Here is a 22,036-nt window from a genome sequence, read left to right as displayed (position 1 = left end):
ACTGAGAGTGCAACAATAAAAAAAATAGAAATCTAAATCAAGCTTGGGTTGAATGGATAGGGTATCATTATTGAAGAGGAGAGAACAAATACATTCAAAATAAACTCTCTGCATTTGCTAAGGACAAGTGGGAAGTATGGAAAAGTGAATTAAGAAACAAGAAAAGGTTTTTGCCTTAATGTATTTGGGTACTGGGTGTCTCAGCTCTATTTAATAATCTCTGAGGAGTATTTTGAGTCACCTTAGAGCCCTGAGTTGGTAGTCTGAGGAGCGGGAACAATGGGTTCTATAAGTAAGGAACTCTGTAATTTGAAGAACAGATGCTGAAAGGACTAAGGGTTAATGACTTGCCTTGGTCCTTGCTTCACCCATCACTGTTTATACACTAGTCATCTTTCCTGTATAGCACTTGCTATACTCATAGCACTTTATTAATGTATATTAGAGCTATCAGTTCTTATTCTTACCTTCTTACCAGCACTATTAGGTCTGTGACCCTGACTCATCTGCCTCTATTACTTTCTACTGATGTGATACTTAATAAATAACTTTATCTCCTTGGGAATCAGTTCCCATGTCTATTAAATGAGGGACTTGGACTAGATGCTCCTTAATTTCCTTCTTTAAATCTATAATGATATGACCTTTTGGTAGAAGGAAGAGGAGGGTCTCCATGTTTCCCCTTTTCTTTACATGAGTAATGTCTTTGCAGGGTATAATTCTATTTTATTCTAACCCTACTCCATCTAGTATAAAATATAATTTTCTATTTTTAAAAGAAAAATGAAATCTAAACCCAATGCTCTGCTATTCTGTACTCAATTCTTATGCAAGACTAATGAAATGACAGAGGCTACCCTGTCTTAGACATCCAAAGGCACTGAAAGACCATCAGATTAGCTGGTTTCTGTCTCTCCTATCCAGAAACAAGACAACCTGCCCACAGAGTCAGTAATGGTCTACCATGTGTATGTTTCCTGTACACTACAGGTAACTCTAGGAAATGGCTCATGTTTCCAAGTCCACTTGTCCTATAGAGACCCATTTTGATGTGTGCTGATTCATGCCTCTTTCTGACTTCACTTGTTAGAATGTACAGAGTCGAACATTTTATTGCCATGAAGTTATAACAAACTGAGGGGTTTTTTTTTTGGCACTGTAACCCTGCTTCTTTACGATCCACAGATCTTGTGGAATATAAGTATTTTAGAAATATTGGTGAATAATGACTAAATGAATGAATGGTTCTTTTTGGAAACATAGTAGCCTCAAAGGTCCCTGAAAATGTATATTTTGGTGCCTGGGCTAGGTGTTGTTGGAAAGTTGGGATATGTGGGGAATCCTAAGAGAGCTGAGACATTTCGGATGTTGAGGGTGGCACCTATTTGCAAAGGAACTACCACATTTTACTATTCTCTGCCACTTTGTATCTCTGAGCAAAACCAAGGCTTGCTTTTACCCAGTCCAAGATCTCTTAAGGAGCTTCAGGAGAACCTTTCTCTTATTTAAGTTCTAAATAGATTTGTTATTGACAAGATCACACTTATAGACTCCCAAGATAGGAAGCTAGAAGGGAATTCAAAGGCCATGGACTTTAATATCTACTTGACCTAGAAACTGCTCTAGAACCTACCAAGAAGTATCTAATTTCTACTTTTGAAAAATCCCACTCTTTCTCTGACCATTTAAAAAGAGCATAATGTTCAGTATCAGTTGGCATGTAATTAGGAATTGTTGATTAGTCATTTTTCAGTTCTATCCAAGTCTTTGTGACCCCATTTGGGGTGTTCTTGACAAAGACACTAAGATGGTTTGCCATTTCCTTCTTCAACTTATTTTACAGATGAGGAAACTGAGACAAACAGGATGAAATGATAGACTCAAGTTTACACAGCTAATAATTATCTGAGGTCAGATTTGAATGCTGGAAGATGAATCTTCCTGACTCTAGGTTTAGTAATCTACACACTAAGCCCTCTAGCTTCCCAATAGTAATACTTTTTAATGGGGGAAAAACAGGAAAGAGGATGAAAACCAAAAGGACATTTTTATTAAAATCAACATTTTGATAAATTATAATAATTTCAGACATTCAAACCTACTTCCATTTTTAACCCTGATATCCTGTACCATGGCATCTTCATGAAGCTAAAAGAAAATAAGAGGTCCTGATAATTAGTATGGCCTGTGATAAAATGATGGAAATTCATGGAAAAGATTTGCACTTGGATGGACTTTGTCCTGTATTATTGGAGGAAATATTTCAACCCATGAGGTCTCAGAGCCACTGGAGAATTTAAATATAGTTTACTTTTTTATCGTATTTGATCACTGACTTGATTGCTTTTGTTCCAGAATATCATAGATTTGGAGCTGCAAGCAATCTTTCAGGTTATCTAGTTTTGCCTTCTCATTTTACAGAACTGGTTACACTAATGACACAAACTTATGACACACACACACATATACAATGGAATATAGTTATTCTTTTAGAAAAATTCTTAAAATACGATCAGGATGTGATTGAAGTACTAAGCAAAATGGCCTTTAATATGCTGTTAAATTAGAGATTTCATACCAAATAAAAACGTGGATCAATGAATAATTCCCCATGCCTTTGAAATAGCGAGAAAGTCCTTCTCTAATTGATTGCAAAAATAATAATGTGCCTCCTTAAACTTATTTCTAGACTATCAACTTCCAATATTGGAGCTTTTAAAGTTGCCTATTGACTCGTTACTTGGATAAGAAATGAGCTCTTAGAGACAGTCAGGCCCATCAGACTGACTGGAATAAATTTGAGTGTTATTTGGACAATTTATTTTTACTAATTTCAGAACCACTACAGACACTTATTGAAGTCATAATTAAGTCACAAGAAAGACATCATCTCCTCTGAGGAGTCTCAGGCTGAAATCATTTCAGTATTTCTCCTTTTTTTTTTTCAGTGAGGATTCTTTTCTTTTTTTATCGTAGAAAGGCATGATTAGTTACCATTACGTCCTTTCTTCATCCCCATGGAATGGTTGAGCAGAAGGGTTGGCTCCTGCAACATGGTACCTTGCTTGTAAATTTCAGGAGAACGCTGCTTCCATTGACAGTCCTAATGGCTACCATCTGTTTGCACTGGATTGAGCCCCCCAGTGCTCCTTTAATTGGCCATAAATTAAATGCTATGCAGCAAGCCTTTGACAGGACAACGTGGTGCGGTTACTGAGGAAAAAAGTATTCTTTGATTCCAGTGCTTACTCAGTCCTCTTTAAAAAGAAGAAAGAGATACTTTGGGGTCCCATAGTGACCCATCCTCTTTCATATTCTCTTCTATATTTCTCCCATACAAACAGGATTATTCAGACTTGAGAAGAACCTGGTTAAATCTAACTGTAGTTCTAACTTTTAATTTTTTTTGGCTTCTGGGAGATAGGCAAAGTTTGGCACCTCTTCCTGTTTTTCTCAGGATAACCAAGAATATACATTATTCTTTGTAAAATACAAAGGACTTAAGACTTGATTTTCAGATGCAACACTCTCAGTTAATCAATGCGGAAACTGAGTGTTATAGAGGTATTGCGGCTTTCTAAGGTTGTTACAGGGGAAAGGTTGCAGGATTCAAATCTAGGTCCTCTGATACCATATCGAGAACTTCTGCCACTCACATTGCCTCCACTTCTCCCAGATTCACAGTTTACCAACCACTTATTAAGTGGTGGTAGTATAGTGAAGAGAATAATGAGTTTAGAGTTGGAGGACCTGGGTTCAAAATCTGTCTTTCTTACATTGGATCTGAGTGCCCTTGGGCAAGTCATTGAATGTCTTTAGGCATCAATGTTCTCAATGATAAATGAGGTGGAGGTTGAGCTTTGACTCTAAATCTATTATCCTATGACTCCAATATAGGTCTTCTGATAATAAATTCAGAATTCGTTGCTCTCAGGAAAAGCATAGGATTGGGCATATGATTCACGTGCAATAAGGATTTGAGAGGAGAGAAAAGTATAATGATGTTGAAATAGGAAGAAGAAGGATCCTTTGTTAAACATTAGTTAATGAAGTGTATGATAGTTATCATCATGCCGGAGAAACTCTTTACATGTTAAGCAAGATGGCAATTCAATGATCACAGTCTTGGATCCAGTTACTCTTCCAAATTTCTGCTGTCAGCCAGGGCTTACCCCAGCTGAAAATTTGACACAGGTAGTCTTCTCTTTCTTGGCAAGAATGAGATTCTCTCACCCCAGTGACTTGACCCATTATCAATCCCTCTCTTCTTGGCCATGCTCACAATTGTGATTCTTTCCACTAAAGTCAATATGTTTCCCTTGAACTTGAGGCATCAACTGATGGGTTGGTTAAACTAATCCATACTAAGGTACTAGTGAGAGAAAGCAAGAAGGTTGTGTAACATTAGCTACACACCTGAAAGTTGTCTTTTTAGAGATATCCCTCTTCTTTTTATTGCTTAACCCATACACAATCAAAGAATTGGATTTTCCTATGGATTTTCAAAATTGAAAGGGACCTTTGAGTTCAACCATTTCCCAAGTAAGAATCCCTTCTTTGTAATTCCTGAAGAGCAAGTTGCAGTTGGCTGATCTCTCCTACTCTAATTCCCTAGCTGCTAACAAAATGGACTTCCTATCAGCCTAAGAGTTCTTTGAGAATGGAGACTTCCTTTTGCCTTTCATTGTTTATCACAATGCCTGCCATGTTGTAGGCATTAATACATACTTAGTGATCAAATGACCAACCAGTTCCTGAGACAACCCATTGCACTTTGGGGATATGCTAATTGTTAGGAAGTTTTTTTCCCCAATGTCAAGGCTCAATTTCTTCATGACTTTTCTCCATTTCACCTGCTTTTTCTCCTATAGGGCCAAGCAGAAGTCTTATTACCTAACCACCACAGAGCACTCCTTTCTCTCCTAAGTCTTCTTCTCTCCTCCAGATTAAACAAAACCACTTCCTTCAGTAATTTCACAAGATATAGTTTCAAGTTACTTCAAAGGATGGGAATTTTAATTCTAATAATAGGGGGAAACAGTCATGGAAACATAAATGAGGCAATATTTTTCATCAAGTGAAGTGGTCTAGAAATCCATCAGTATTTAGGACTGACCAGTATCCCTTTTGGGGTCTTGTGATTTTCTCAAATAAAGGTTGTGTTGGATATATTATTCATGTGTAATAAGGAACTAAGTTGAGGCGAGAAAAGTATAATGGTGTTGAAATAGTCTAATTGGATTCTAACTTCCAGTTTTTTCCCTTAATCACATCTTCAACTCAGGTGTAAGAAGAAATCTCCCCAAAGGATATGTCTAATCATGTAACTCTCTGCTCAGAAAAGTTCAATGACTCTTTATTGAATTCAAGATGAAATGCAAACTTATCAACTCATCAACTTGGCTTTTGAAAGCCTTTATAGTGTGATTCCAGCCACATTTCCTGGATTCACTGCACTTAACTCCTCCTCACTCATTTTCCATTTCAGCCAAATTGGCTAATTCTGCTATTCTCTGAATTTGGCACTCCATCATTTTCCATCTCTGTACTTTCTCACGGCTCTACCCCTGACAAAAAAGTCTCTTCCACCTCATCTACTTTTCTTAAGTTTCCAGCTTCTTTTAAGATTCAACTTGGGTACTATCTCTGGTAGGAAACATTTTTTTCTGCTCATTCCATTTTTTACACTATTATGTTTGCTCCTATCTATGCATGAGCTATTTCTCCACAGTAGTATACAAACTTCTGGGGGTGTTTAGTAGGCATTTCCCCCCTTTTTTGTCTTTATAGATGCTCTTGTACCTAGAAGGTTCTTGTTAGATTTGAAATGTATTCGCATGGGAAGGGGGAATATAATGCAGGAATCAATTATTAATTTATCTTTGTAAAAGTGCAAAGAGTGCCCACAGCCCACAGATAGCTGACATTTGTCCATAAAATGTGAGACAATGACATCAGTAGACTCTCAGATGCAAGAATGAAACAATGGACTTACTCTCTGTCGATCACCAGGCAGGTCACTGCTTCTGCAGCGATGACGTTGGCAGTCCTCACATCTTCCCTAAAAAATAAATAGAAATGGAACTTTAATAAGGTTATGCATTTTGCTGAAATATATTTCCTTAATTAAAGTATTTGAATTTACCCCAGCCTAGATTTGAATTTTGACTAAATTTGCAGTGTGGTATGGTGGGAAACAAAGTTGTTCTTGAAGTCAGGAAGACCTGGGCATTCTCTTGACAAGTACTGGTTGCATGATCATAGACAAATCATTAATTGTATTAGGGTCTCAGATAAATCTCTACAACTATAAATTGTAGAATAGGTGCTAATTTGAATTAGGGTTTCTTCAATAGGGATTTACATCCAGCCTTGAAATCATAGATCTGAATGAGAAAAATTTATCCTGCTAGGTCTAATTTGCTCTAAAGAATAACTTTCTCCTATTGCCATGATTGTTTCCAAAGTTCTTTAATTTCCATATACAATTGGAATAATATCCAATTTCTGAAGGGAGGTTATCAAATAGAAACCCTTCATTCATACATTTAGATGGATTTAGAGGGAGCATATCTGAAGACAGTGTAGCATACTTGTAAGGGAGATTTGAAGGAAATGGGCTTGGAAATCAATCCTAAATCTATCACTCACTCACTCACTTTGAGACACTCAGCGTGTCATTTGACTGCTCTAGGTCTCAGTTTCTCTTTTTATATAAGTTGACCTCCAAGGTTCCTTCAAGTTGAGTTCAAATCCTACCAATGACATGACCTCTTTCACTAAGTTGTTTTCTAAGATGTTTGATGAAGTTATAGAGCTGCTTTCTGTTGTGAATGGCCTTCATCTATTGTCAAAATCAAAGGATATGGACATATTGATATGATGAATATTTGTTGTAATTCGGTTGCCTAAAGCAGTTGGAAAAGCATTTCTATGAATTGGCCCCCACTTCAGTGAATGCACTGTATTTGTCTGGTAATAGGAGCCAGAATCAGGAAAGCTGGGTTAAGATCCTACAATAGATAATGCATATATATATATATATATATATATATATATATATATATATATATATATTTGAATGTTGCTGCTGGGCTGATATTTTTGCCTTTCTAAGTATGCCCAAGGTTTACCATAACAATTGATAAATGGATGTTGATTGGCTATTGACTGATCATTATTTACTCATCTGGTGACCCATGGAGAAGTCACTTAGGCTCTCTCTGCCTCAGTTTCCTCACCTCTAAAATCAGGGGGTCAGACAATTTCTTTTCAGCTCTAAATTTCTGATTATATGATCTATATGAATAGACTGTTATTTTCAAGAAAGGGTCTCTCTGTTCTGGTACCTTAGTTCCTGGACCCTTAGCAATAGACACAAGTGATGACTGGCTCTCTAGTTTACCTGTGCCTCTTTCTTTTGTTATTATAACATTCAAAGAAAATAATGACCAAGATTTATGCACACAGATTATTAATTATATATGATTATGAACACAGTTTTGTGCTGGATAATGGCACACATCCACAGTTTAGATAAGATGATGCTCCTGTCCTCATGGAATTTCTGGGCTAGGAGAGGGATAAGATACAGATGGGCTCTCTCTCTCTCTCTCTCTCTCTCTCTCTCTCTCTCTCTCTCTCTCTCTCACACACACACACACACACACACACACACACACACACACTTCAGAGCATTGGAAAGCCAACAGTCTTCTTTCTTCCCAAGATGACCCTGAAAGACTCTCTGGTGGAGGTGTTGTCTGACATAGGCTTCCAGACCAGAGGGAGGGCAGGTAGGTTTCTCTTTTATAACCTGGACAAGCCAAGCACAGAATTGGGGGAGCAAGGGGTCTTTTCCAGAGGGAGGGGTGAGTTGCCTAAGTCCTCTGTTTGTGTTTGTATGTGTGTGTGTAGATATGTTAACACAGCTTAAATCCACACTGGATGATTATAGCAAGTGAAACTGGGGAAACAATTTCTATTTAGGGGCATCTGAGCTGTTACAAATAGATCATACTTAAAAAAAGTCATTTCTGTGTACTTATCCTAAAATCATCTCACTTGGGTGTTTTATGCTTAGTCCATAAAAATCTGCTTGGAAATATCTCTTTAGGAACTGTCAAAGATAAATCTGGTAACAATTTGCATATTACATTTGTGAGAAGCTGCTCACAATGCTAAAGTATTTTCACTAGATATTGGAACAAATGTTTATATCAAAGCTACAGATATAACTGTGAAATACTATTTTCTTTAAGCAGAGATAATCTTGGAATTAATTCAATTAATGATAATTTCCCTAAGGACACTACAATTATGTGAAAGTGGCAGGTTCACGGATCATTTAGAAAGCGTTTCTGAGACTGACTATCAAAAGATTCACATTTCCTTATAGAATCCATAGCTATCTAAATTTTTAGAAATCCTGATCACCACTGGGTGGCTTTATTCATCATACAAAGTAATTCACTCATCTTAGACCCAAAGAAAGAAGATACCTTGCTTGGATTCACAGTTTAAAAGTAACAGAGTTGGGACAGGGGCTCTCTTGAGCCCTGCCAATGGACAATCCATCCATGGAGGCAGAAGACTGTCCCTTCCTGGATACCTCTACAGAGGGAGGATCTACCATTTCCAAGGTAACCATTTACCTTGTTTTCCTAACCTCTATCCTAACTTGGTCTCATGCTCTGCGTTCTGTCCTCCAAGGCCAGGAGAACAAAAATAGTCCCTTTTCCATACAGAGGCAGGTGTTACTCCTTATTTCCATTTTACAGTTGAAGAAACTGAAGTAGGTTGATAAACGATTCATCCAGAGTCCCTCAGCTAGTGAGTGTCTGAACCTGGACTTTATCTCAGGTCTTCTGGACACTAAATCACAAGGTCTGTCCAATGGGCCATCAATTGCCTTTGTAGAGGCTGGAGAGCTTAATAAAGATTAATAAATTTAGATCCAGAAGGAAATTCAATTCCAAGCCCTTCATTTTACAGATGATGAAACTGAGGCTCACAGTATAGATATCCAGCTTGCCCAAGAACCCCTAACTAATAAGTATCAGAGGCATATTTGAATTTAGGTTACCCTCCTTCCAAGAGTAATGCTCTATTCACATGATAATTAGTAACCAAAGTCAAGAAGACCTATGCTTAAATACTGCCCTCAGACACCCACTGGCTGCAGGATTATGGGCAAGTTCCATCATTCCTGAGTCTTGCTGTTCTCCTCTGGGAAATGGGACCATGAACTGATGCTGAGTGAGATGAGGAGAACCAGAAGAACATTGTACATCCTAACAGCAACATGGGGGTGATGATTAACCCTGATGGACTTGCTCATTCCATCAGTGCAACAACCAGGGACAATTTTGGGGTATCTGTGACGAAGAACACCATCTGTATCCAGAGAAAGAATTGTGGAATTTGAACAAAGACTAAAGACTATTACCTTTTATTTAAAAAAAAAACCAACATTATCTTGTTATGTGATTTTGCTATCTCTTGTACTTCATTTTTCTTCCTTAAGGATATGATTTCTCTCTTACCATATTCATCTTAGATCAATGTATACCATGGAAACAATGTAAAGACTAACAGAATGCCTTCTGTGGGGGGATGGGGGAGGGAAGCAAGAATAGGGGGAAAATTGTAAAACTCAAAATAAATAAAATCTTTCTTTTATTAAAAAAAATGGGACCATGAGTCTGTGGTAAGATTCAGTGAGGCAGTGAATGTGTAATTTGAAAAAAAAAAACTTCAAAGTACCATAGAAATGTCAATTTTCATTCTCTAAATCCAATACCATGAAATCCTTCCTATCAATGAGAGGTGCCCCAAAGAGGAATGGGTAATCCATCCATGGAGGCAGAAGACTATCCCTTCCTGGATACCTCTGCAGAGGGGGGGGGATCTACCATTTCCAAGGTAACTATTTCCTTTTGTGATAAAAGTTTTCCTAATCTCAATCCTAATTTGGTTTTGTACTCTGAGTTCTGTCCTCCAAGGCCAGGAGAACAAATATAATCCCTTCTCCACATGGTAGCCTTGCAAAAATTTGTTATTATTGGCAGCCAGTCAATCATCATTTATAAATAAGCATCAACTATATGTCAGACAAGGTGCCAAGCACTGAGAATATGAAGAAAGGAGTTTTAAAAGCTATTTTTGTTTTCAGATATAATGGAGGAGGAAACATGCAAATAATTTCATTTTCTTCACCTCTGTCTCTTGCAGTCTTTGGTGTTCTTCCAAATTCCTCTCAAGCACCACAACTTATACATTTATTTTTCTAACTATTGTTTTCTTTTCTCCCCATAGTACCTTGCAATCATTTTCATGCATTGTGCTATTTTAATAATTATAACTTATGCATAGAATTCACATTTACAGAACATTTGAAAGTTTGCAGAGTTCTTTAAATGCACTATTTTGTCAAGCCTTGTACCTTAATACACATAGTACCCGCAATTATTCAAACTTAATTTCTAAAAGCTCCCATATAATCTGTTTGCATTACCCTAACAATGGGGATCAAGTTACATCCAAGAATGGTGAATGTAGAAATTACATTTTTTATTTACGTGGCGAGAAGTATAGTGTCCCTGGTACAGATAAGCAAAAAAGGCAATTCTTGAGAGTGTCTGTTTCCCCCTCCCTCTTTCCCCACCCTAGATTGAGATATTGGGTGGGAGTAGTTGAGATTTTATAAAAATAACATTGGTTTACATAGAAATTTATAGAATCTGAAATCCAAGCAATGCCTTTAGACCCTCAAGACACCAAATTACTCAAGATCATAGACAATGAACTGGTGTAGAAAGGAGCTGCTGTCTATATCTGTTACTTCGTGTAGTTCCCGGCACAGTCTTGGATTTCATAAGAGTAACGCTGAGTAAGTTATTGCTAATTCCTTGCCTTTATCATTTCAGGAATAGCCAGATTTTTAGAGTATCAACAAGTGCCCTTATAAAGATACTACTGATTATTAATAACAGTAACAATTATATCAAGAATTCCATGATTTATTAATACAGTTTAATAATAAGTTAATAAAAAATGAAATCTAATTCAGGGTTAGCAAGTTAGAGAATTCTGGTAATAGGGGCACACAACACACAAGATTCCAAACTCTATTTAGCCGCTAACTTTCTGAGTACTGACTCTGAGAGTTTCTCATCATCATCACTGGAGTCTTTGCCACCACTATACCACCCAACGATCTCATGACTGGAATCTTCGTCATCACTATATCCCACAGTGGCATCACTTTCGGAGTCTGAATAATCCATAGGCAGGTTTTGTCTTCTCGAGCCTCTGTTTTCCCTTGGTGGAGCTACATCGTATCCTCTTGTCGAATGGCAGGATTTAATCCAGGTTATAATGACCTGACTTGGAGAAGGTCACAGCTGCTCAGATCTCTTTGGGCCAGTTGAGATCCCTGGGCAATAGCCATGGTGACCACGAGACTGAGCTACCCCTCCTAGGGAAGCAGTTGCCTGGGCTGGCCACTGGCTCTGTCCGGGTTGGGAAGACAGTGCCAGCTGTCAACATAACTCCAAGCACTTCCTTTGGGCCAGGGCTGGCCGAAACTGAAACCTTGTAAGGTCCCCGGACAGTGTCAGGAAAACTGAACTCTGGGTTCCCACTCCTGTCAACTGAGAGAGCTCAGCCAACTCACTCACCATCTTGGGGCCTCAGCTGCTTCATCTATAACATGGATTCATTCAGAACATATGAGTTAGACTCAGGGATTTCCCAGAGAAATCCCAGGGAGAGGGCAGGGGTTCTTTGAATAGAGTCAGGGGCCCCTTAGAGGGTCTCTGCATAGATATCATGGGGATGGGGGAAAAGCTGCATCTTCCTTTTCACTAAGCTCTGGTTTCCTTTCCAATGCAGTATCCTTTATTCTATGCAACCATCATTTTGCAGAGAGGTTCAGAGGATTCACTTGACTGCCAAAAGGGTCCATGAAGAAGGCAAAGAAAAAATTAAGAATTAAGTATCCCTAAGCTACTGATAATGGGTATGTGGGGAAGGAGAGAGAGAGAGAGGGAGGGAGGGAGGGAGAGAGAGAGAGAGAGAGAGAGAGAGAGAGAGATTGATTAGGAAAGACAGAGACAGGGAAAGAAAAGAGAGGGAGAGGCAGAGAAATAAAGACTGAGATAAAGATAAGATAGAGACAGACATTCAGAGTTAGATTGAGACCTAGACTGAGAGATAAACACCCCCACATTCCTACATACACACACACACACACGCAAAAAAAAAACCACATACACATTATATACACACAGAAACAGAAGGAAAGACATCACTCTGGCAATTGTATGAAAAGTGATGTGAAGGAGAGAGTTGATTGAGACAGAAGGCTCTTGATGGAAAACTACTGAGATAGATCAAAAGCAAATGAGAGTCTCCCAGATGCTCTTGATTCTCTCATCCATCACCTTTCATTTATTCTACATATTTATTTACAGTTTAACAAGAAAAATTATTAATAAACTCATAGTTACTATGTAGAATATATGCAAATGCTATAACCCCAATAATCCTTTAGAGAAGGCGCTCTTTCATTGTTATTACCAAATTCCCCCCCAAAGTGTCAGAAATACAGTAGTTATCATAGAGATACTTGGCTGAAAAGGGCATGTAGCAGAATAGTGCCTGAAGGAACTGGTGTCCCAGATCAGAATCAAGTGGATTTGGTTAAAATTAATAGGCTGACTTAGCTAATAATCTCTAAGAGAGCAACATTTTCCCAATGTCCCAAACTGGAACTTGGGGGGAGAGTTGGTCAAGTGATTTGCTGACGTAAGAGTTCCAAGATGAAAGGTCCATATCTTAACTAAGCTGCATCACCCCCTATACAACAACCCAGAGCTCAGCACAAAATGGACACTGAATAAATATCATTTCCTTAAATCAATGAATAAAAATATTGATAATTGAATAAATGGAGGCAAAACCTTCCTTCCTAAAAGCAAGGGCAAAAATCAGAAAAGAGAATGGCACTTTGAGGACCAACATATGACAAGCTTCAAGGAAGCACGTAGAAGGAAATTACAGCATTAAAATGGCCGAGATAATGGTAAATTGGATGGTATGTCACAGTTAGAAAGTGGGGCTGAAGAATATAGGGACATTTTAGATGAAAATGCACAGAGCTCTGCCATAACATTGATATAATAGCCACTCCCAATTCTTTCAAGTTTGAAAGCAAAAACGTGCAAGAAACATCATTTAGAATTTCAATGGTTCTTAGTTCATTTTTTTCTTAGTCCATTATATTGGCTAAAGGTCCAATACCTATAGAATCTTAGAGAGATTAGAACCCTGAAATTTTGGAACAGGAAGGATTGTTGAAGAATCCAGTCCTTTATGTGCAAATCGCCATGCCCACCTAAGAGGTGGAAATAGACAGCAATTATTTTGCTGTTGATTTTTAGATATCCCTAAACTGAGATCTAGGCAAGAGAAGAATTGCAGATGAACTCTGGAGTTGGGAAGATGGAGGCAACTGAGGCACTCTGACCTAAGTATCACTTTAAAAGAATGGGAAGGTCCCTTTAGGGAATCAACAGAAAAAAGAGTGGCTCAGAAAATAAAGTTCAACTGATGCTTGCAGGCTTTGAAATGAGCAGCTGCTATGAGGTGTGGGACTGACGAAGTTCCAAAGTTCTCATAGAGCAAGAAGAGAAGTCTCTGCCAAGCAGGAGCACTGGGAGAGGCCGAGCCAAGCAGTAGTGAGGAATGGAACCATCATGTGTAAGAGCAAACCCAATTCTTGCTCTTTACTGGTACGGTGAGTTATGCAGACTGTGAAAGTCCTAAAGAAAAACAGAACTACTGAAAATGGAGATTTTTGAATTTCCTAGCAAAGTGGTAAGGCTGGGGTTGTCCTGTTTTTCTCTCTCAAGTTAACCCTTCAAATTCTCAAAGAAATATAAGGCTTCTGGGAACCCACACCACTTCGGAAACTAGAGTGCTCACTGCCAGCAAGATGGATGAATAGGAGATTGAACCATGAGTTTGTATTATAAATTTAAAATAAAGTCAATTCTCACCATAGGGGAACATTGATGATTAGATTCTAGCCACTCTTGACTTCTTTCCCTGACTGGATGAATTTTAAACCTAAGACGCAGATATACTTCCTTTGGTTTGGAGTTGTCTGTCAATAGCATTCAACCTGTTTCTATTAGTATCTTGTTATAGCCACTATATTCCTCAGACATCTTTATTATTCCATTCTTTTATTTTTTGATGAAGGCTATTTAGAACTTAATGGATTCACAAGAAAAAAGAAGCTGACCAGTTCACAAGTACAGTCATTGCTATTCTTAGAAAATCCTGGTGGTTCTACTTTAGGATTTGTCTGAGGGACTTCTCCACCATACTCCCAGGAAGCTCTTTGGGATAACTTCCTCCCCCTGCATGATGTCACCAACCTGGGTGGTCCCCTTCATCACCACCCTCTGGATTGAAGGGTGAGGTCAGGAACTCCAAACTTCAGATACCTCATCTGATGTCACTGCTCAGGGACTTTTCTTACTTTCTCCACTTTCTCTCAGGGGAGGTACTTCTCCCTTCCTCCCACTTTTTGGCTCCTTTTGTCTATCTTCTTCCCACTCTTTCCTTAGATTATAGATCCTTAAGGAAACTGGCTGTCTTTTGGTATTTGTATTCCCATTACTTAGTCCAGAATCAGCAACAATAGGTGTAATAAATCCCTAGTGATGATTGACCCAAAGTTATTTGGAAAATCCCTAGTGGAAATCCTCCTTCCCACAAGCCTCCCATCTTTATTCTTGTCTTTCTCCAACCATGCTACACATTGCTATTGGATAAGTCTTCTTCGTGCACAGATCTGGTGGTCTGGCTTTTGCTCTAAACTCCTCAAAGGCTCCCGATTGTCTACTGAATAAATTCAAATTCAAATTCAACCCCCTAGGTGAGCACTCAAGGATTCTTTTATTTTTCATACTTTTATTTTAATCAGTGCCATTCCCTCTCCTGTGTGCGTTGTTCCAGCCTCTAGCCTCAAGGTTATATATATACTTACTGGTCAGTCATTCAACAACATGCTATGCTTTCCACATCTGAGGCACATCCTTCAGACCATCCCCACCTGTTTACATCCTATCCACCTTTTAAACTCCAAATGTTACCTCCTCCACAAAGTCTTCCTGATTATTCCTGTCCATCCTTCCACTCTAAGCATAACTTTCACTTAGAACTTTGTTCACAAACTTATTGTATTTTTGTTTTAAGTTTATTTTCATGGGTCACCTTTTATGTTCCCAGTTTAATTGTATCTGAGAACACCCATGAAGGTAGGAATAGCTTTTTTTCAATATTCTATCTTGCTATTCACCTTAACCTTTGTCTTTCAACTGCAGGAAAGATACAAAACAGGCCTATTTTAGATCTAATTTATATGTAAGTCAAGACATTATCCTTGTGATGTCACTAATTCTCCTTGAGAATGAAGGATGACAACCACTGGGCAGATGAGCACAATTTGTGCAATTTATAGTCTTAGAAGACTGTCTAGGTTATTGAGGAATTAAAGGACTTGCTCAGGGTCACAGAGCCAGGATGGGTTAGGGGCAGGATTGGAATCCAGGACTTACTAGTTGCAAGGTTAGATCAAGATCCACTATTTCACACTGTCTCAGTGAACTTGAGCTACTTGGTTTTCCCACCCCTTTGCTAAGTTGAAACAGAAAAATATCGTGGACTTAAAGTGTAAAATTTGCATTCTAAGGCATGTTACAAAACCATCTAATGGCTGTTAGATGGAACACAACTGTGATGGAAAGAAGCAAAAGCAATTTCAGAAGACACACTCTGTAGACTCAAGGGATGCCAAAAGGAATTCCCTTTGAGGACAGCTCCCTCTGTGCCACATTAATGATCTGCACAGCCCACCTGAGAGGAATCATTGGTATCCGCTCTGAGAAATCCATTCCTTCCCAATTTCCATTTCAGCCATTCATTCCTCTACAACATTACAGTTAGTAGTTTTCTCTATTTTTTCCTTATCTTCAGTTTTAGCCACAGCAAGGCAACCGCCATGTTTGATACAGAGTGCAAAGTAATTCATCAAAGCGGTCTTTTTCATAGGACGCAAATGGTTCCTCCATTCATTGGCTTCAATTATGAAGTCATTTGGCCAAGCATTGCAAATGTAAGAACCTGGCCTCAGGGAGGATTTTCCAAAGAAAAATGAAAGTTTGAGTTCCTTCCCTTTTTGCTCTGTTTTTATTTCTGTTTAAAAGAGCAGATTTAAAAGTTGAACTGCTGCTGGATTTTTTTCAGGGACTCACAGGGTCTGTTTTTGAACTGCTTAGAATTATTATAATCGTACTTTTTTTTCTTTTTTGGGTGGGAGTGGAGGAAGTGTCTTCATAATCTCTCTCTCTATGGGAAACCTTAACAATCACATTTAGCTAGGAGATACAGTTGCTCTCTCTTGGAATTTAATTCAAACACCAACCAGGCACTCACTTCACCAGATACTCTAGAGTCGTCCAGGATAGGCTAAGCCTAGTCATCAGTTTGATTTTGTGTCAGTTATAAGTGTGATTTTCAAGAAACACAGAATTTCAGAGTCAGAAGGAATGTTGGGCATCATCACCTATAATGTCTATCAGAAAATATTCCCTTCTAAAATATGAAGATGGTGGTAGGGGTGGGAGTGGAAAGAATTCTGGAGTTCCAGATCTCACTTCAAATCACACTTGTCACCTCAATGGTCTTGGGCAGATCACTTCACAATTCTTTGCATCACTTTCCATGGTCATAGAAGACAAAGGTTGGAATTATAGGATTTAAAAATTTCCTTCCAGATTCAGGGCTTGAATCCTCTGACCTTAAAAGATGATGGGTTGTATGGAGCAAGGGAAAGGGTATACCATCTCTGAAATCAATGACATAAATGACATAAAATGAATATATAAAGATCCTGCCTCTGATCTTTACTGCCGATATGACTGAGAAAATCATTTCATGTCTCTGAGATTAAATCCTATCCTCTACAAAAGGAGAGGGTTGAACCTGATGAACACCATTTGTAGTTCTTGATTCTATGAGGAGAGAAAGTGACTCTGGAATCAGATGAATTGGGTGTAAATCCTGCCAGGCACTTTAGCTAGCTCTGTGATGTTGGGTGAGTTAATCCCTCTGGGCTCAGTTTCCTCAGTTGGAAAATGAGGGAACCATTCAGTTCTATAATTTTTATCTCCTATTCTATATAAACACTGGCATCAGTGGCCCAAGGAACGTTCCCTACCTGTCTCTTCATTTTTCTTGACCTCTTGACAGTCTCTGACACTGTTCACCATTCTCTCCTTCTGATTCTCTTTCGATTTGTGGGATATTTTCTCTCCTGGTTCTCCTATTCCCTCTCTGACCACTCCTTCCCAGTCTCATTTGCTGATCCTCCTCCAAAACATACCCTCTACCCAGGGTATCCCTCAGGGCACGCTCTGTCCTGGGACCTCTTCTCTCCATCTTTTCTTGGTAAGCTCACCAGTTCCCATGGATTTAATGGCTATCCTCAAATCTACTTTTTCTTCCCCAATCTCTCTAAAGGTTTCCAATCTTGTGTCTTCAAATGCCTTTCAGACAGTTGCACTGAATACTCAGAAGTCATTTAAATTCAATATGTCACCCTTGGTGTGGGAATCAAAATTCCTGCCCCCTTTCTTTCAAAATTAAAAAGACAATTTAGACTAATTTGATTTTTTAAAGTGCCGCAGTGATGTAAACACTCACTAGGTTCCTGGGAAGAGAGTCTTAGAAGCTTTTAAAAAAATCTTAAAAGTGAGATTCTCAACTCTTTCGAAGGGATCATGGGAAAGTTGTAAAATAAAACCTGCATTAGTATCGGGTTTTAGGACCTTTATTCTCCCCTACCTGGAATGCCAAATCCCGCCTTTGCCTTCTAGCATGTCTGGCTTTCCCCAAAGTCCTGCTCAGGGCCCTTCCTGATCCTTAGCCCTCTCTGTAATGGTAGAAGGCATTCTCCCAAAGGGAGTACCCTCCCACCGATATTAAATCATAACTTTTATATATTCAGAATTTTCAGTCTTTCACTAAATAGTGCAATGCCATGTAAATGCTGAGGTATATCCTCATTTGTAGATGCATGTGTGTGCACAAATGAGAAGGCATGAAAATTCACATGATAGAGGGAGAATGCATATTCAGCCACTTAGTACTCATACATTGTACAGGTATGCCTAAAGGCACTGAATGCATCAATAGGAGACATAGAATGGATCTATATATACACACAGAGACTAAATAGAACAATAGTATACATAAAGTGAATATATATATACTCATATACTAAATAGATCAATATTAGACATAAAATGAATCTATACACATATACCAAATAGATCAATAAATATGTATAAGATGAATATATAAAACCACATATACTAAATATATCAATATTATGTATAAAATGAATAATATATACTAAATATATCAATAGTATACATAAAATGAAGACATACTCATACTAAATAGATCAATAGTATACATAAATGAACATATACTCATATACTAAATATATCAATAGTATACATATATAAACACATATACAAATATCAATATTATACATAAAATTAATATATACATATACTAAATATATCAACATTATGTATAAAATGAATATATATTATACTAAATAGATCAATATTATATGTAAATTATTATATACTCATATACTAAATATATCAATTGTATACTTAAATGAATGTATATACTCATATACTAAATAGATCAATATTATACATAAATGAATATATATTCATATACTAAATAGATCAATATTATACATGAATGAACATATATACTCATATACCAAATATATCAATATTATACATACATACATATACTAAATGTCAATATTATATATAAAATGAATATATACATATACCAAATATATCAATATTATGTATAAAATGAATAAATATAAATACATGTAATAAATATTATACATAAAATAAATAAACACATATTAACTATATCAATATTATACACAAAATGAATATATATATAAACACTATACTAAATATATCAATATTATAATAAAATGAATATACACATACATACTAAATAGATCAATATTATACATAAAATGAATATATAAACACATACAGTAAATATATAAATGTTATACATAAAATGAATATATATGCATATATGCTTTATAGCATTGTTGACAGAATTTACATCTCTTTATTAGGCTATATATTCCCCAGAGAAAAAAATCAAAGCTTCTGTATATTTCTTTGAGTCCCCAGGGAAGCTCATTGAGAGCTAGGCTCTCAGGGGAACAGCTGTCATTTTTTGCGGATCACGTTGACAGCACTTCCTATTACTAAAATGTCACAAAAACCATTTCTGATATTGACTTCCTGATTGGAGAATCAAAATATTTCTATATGATGCCTGGTGGACAGATTAAATTAAACTGGCAATTTCCTGCCATAGAGACATGACCACACTGACTGCATTGTTTCATTTTCTTCTGGTTATTGGGCTGATATAATAATCACTCATATTTATACAGATTTTTCCCAGGTTTAAAGAACAGTTTATGCCCATTATCTCTCATTATCCTTTTAAACCACCCTGCCAGGTAATGACTGCAAGTATAATTGTCCCTGTGTTATAGAGGGTGAAACAAACTCATTGGACTCCCAAGATCACAGAGCTTTTAGGTACTAAAATGAGATTCTGATGCAGCTCTAGTTCCACAAGGCCTGCCTCCTCCTGGGGTGTGGATCTATCCCTAGCTCAGAGATGTGACTTTCCATATATAGTAGAGAGAGGATGAACTTGAAACCAGGGAGACTTTGGTTCAAATGTTATCTCTTTCACTTAGATCTATGGTCATGAATGGATTAATTAATCTCATTGACTTTTTTTTCCCTGAGTCTGTAAGAGGAAATAATTCATCAAGCAATAAGTATCTATTAAGAACCTATTGTATGCTAGACACATAATGATCATTTATAGTATTGAGCTCATCAAGTTCTCATAAGGATCAAATGAAGTCAGTATTTCTGTGAACCTTAAAACACTATGTAAAAATAACTGACAATCATCCAGAAAGTCATTGTATGAGCAGAAGAACAAGAAAAGTAAAGATAGTAAAAAAAGTCTGCTTCATTCTACTCAGAGTTCATAACTTCTCTTTCTGGAAATGGACAGAATCTTTCATCATGAGTCTTTTGGAAATGTAGAACATTGTTTTGATCAGAGAAGCTAAGTCATTGAAAACTGATTTTCACATAATATTGCTGTTGCTGTGTAAAATGTTCTGGTTCTTCTCACTTCACTTTGCATCAATTCATGTAAGTTTTTCCAGGCTTTTCCAAAGTCGTCCCAATTTCCCAATTTTCTTTTCCTATAGCACAATAGTATTCCATCACAGAATATGCTATATGCCATATGGCATAACATGTTCAGTCATTCCCCAAATGATGGGAATTCTCTCAATTTCTTTGACACCATAAAAGAACTGCAATAAATATATTTGCACATATAGATGCTTTTCCTTTTTAAAATCTCTTTGGAGTACACACCTGCTGGGTCAAAGTGCTTATTTTTTTTGCTCTTTCTATGTAATTCCAAATCTTTCTCCAGAATGGTTGGACAAGTTTACAACTTCACCAACAGTGCATTTGTGTCCCAGTTCTTCCATATTCCCTCCAGTATTTTCATTTTCCTTTTTTTTTATTTATTTAAGGTAATGGGGTTAAGTGACTTGCCCAAGGTCACACAGTTAGGTAATTATTAAGTGTCTGAGGCCAAATTTGAACTCAGGTTCTGCTGACTACAGGGTTGGTATTCCATACACTGCACCACTAAGCTGCTCCTTATTTTCCTTTTTTGACATGCTAGTCAATATAATAGGTGAGATTGATTTAGAACAGCTTTTCATGTAATTATTGATAGTTTTGTTTTCTTCTGAAATATGTCTATTCATATTCTTTGCAGATTTATCATTTGATTATTTCAAGTGATTTTATTCAGTATCAATTTTTTAATGATCTTAGCATCAGAGCTTTAGAACTAGAAGGGCATTCTGTTAATCCCATTATTTTTCAAATGGGGAAACTAGGCCTATAAATAATCACATTGTTCAGTTAATAAGTGGGAGAACTGAGATTTGAACCTATATTCTCTTGACTTCAAAATCATTTGGACTATAGTCAACAGTCCTCCTTGCCAAGCCTTGAGTCACTGTTCATTCGTCCTTCCTTTAAGAGCCTAGCCACCATGTTCTCAGGTTCATCATGATCAACTACAATCCCTCTCTGAGACTCTTCAGTTGTTGTCTGTTTGGGGTTTTATCCCTTTGTTCTTAAATTTCTAGGTTTCAAATCCAATACTTTGGACATGGGTGCTCTAGAAATGTTGTTGCAAGGCTTCATCATCTCTTCACTTATCCCAGTGAAAAGTATTTACTGAGCAGATACTGTTTGGGGGAAGAACTGATTTGTCATACTACGAGTATGATTACATGGCTGATAAAAGGAAGAAACAAAGTCAAATTAGGGTCAGGGCAGACAAGGCAGGATGCAGTTGACAGTGACAATGAGATCTAATGATGTGTCTAGATGGCTTTGAGAGAGTCAGGGAAAATGAAAAAGAAATCACTTCTGTTACTCTGCATCTTGCAACACAAGCCATGGAGACTCTTTCTATCTTCCATAGTTTGGTCATCCCCAACCTGGATAAGACGATAAACTAAGGGCACAGATCTAAATTTGCTCTGCTCCCATTACCAAGCTCTTTCTAGATCTGGGAATTTTTGAGTAGACACTGAGGGCAGACTAGATTTTAAATCAAAGAACATAAACTAAAGGAGAGGAGATAGGAGGGGAAAGAAGAGACCAGTGTCTTGGAAGTTGATAGAAAACAGAGAGAATGGTCCATACATTCTATACACAGACCTAGTCTTGCTTCCATTCTAAATCTGTGAAGCCCAGTTCAAATCAGTTTTTCCTTA

General features: G+C 37.4%; 1 protein-coding gene across 1 annotated transcript in view; it reads right to left on the bottom strand.

The window, feature by feature from the left end:
• PRKG1 (protein kinase cGMP-dependent 1) overlaps window positions 1–22,036 on the bottom strand; it is a 1,157,583-nt gene that overhangs the window by 162,567 nt on the left and 972,980 nt on the right. The window contains 1 exon segment of the mRNA XM_074232273.1: window positions 5,996–6,061. Within this exon segment, the coding sequence (XP_074088374.1) occupies window positions 5,996–6,061 (66 nt within the window).

This window comes from Macrotis lagotis, chromosome 4 (assembly GCF_037893015.1).
Source record: "Macrotis lagotis isolate mMagLag1 chromosome 4, bilby.v1.9.chrom.fasta, whole genome shotgun sequence".
NCBI classification, from domain to species: Eukaryota; Metazoa; Chordata; class Mammalia; order Peramelemorphia; family Peramelidae; genus Macrotis; species Macrotis lagotis.
This window is presented reverse-complemented; position numbering and strand designations above follow the sequence as displayed.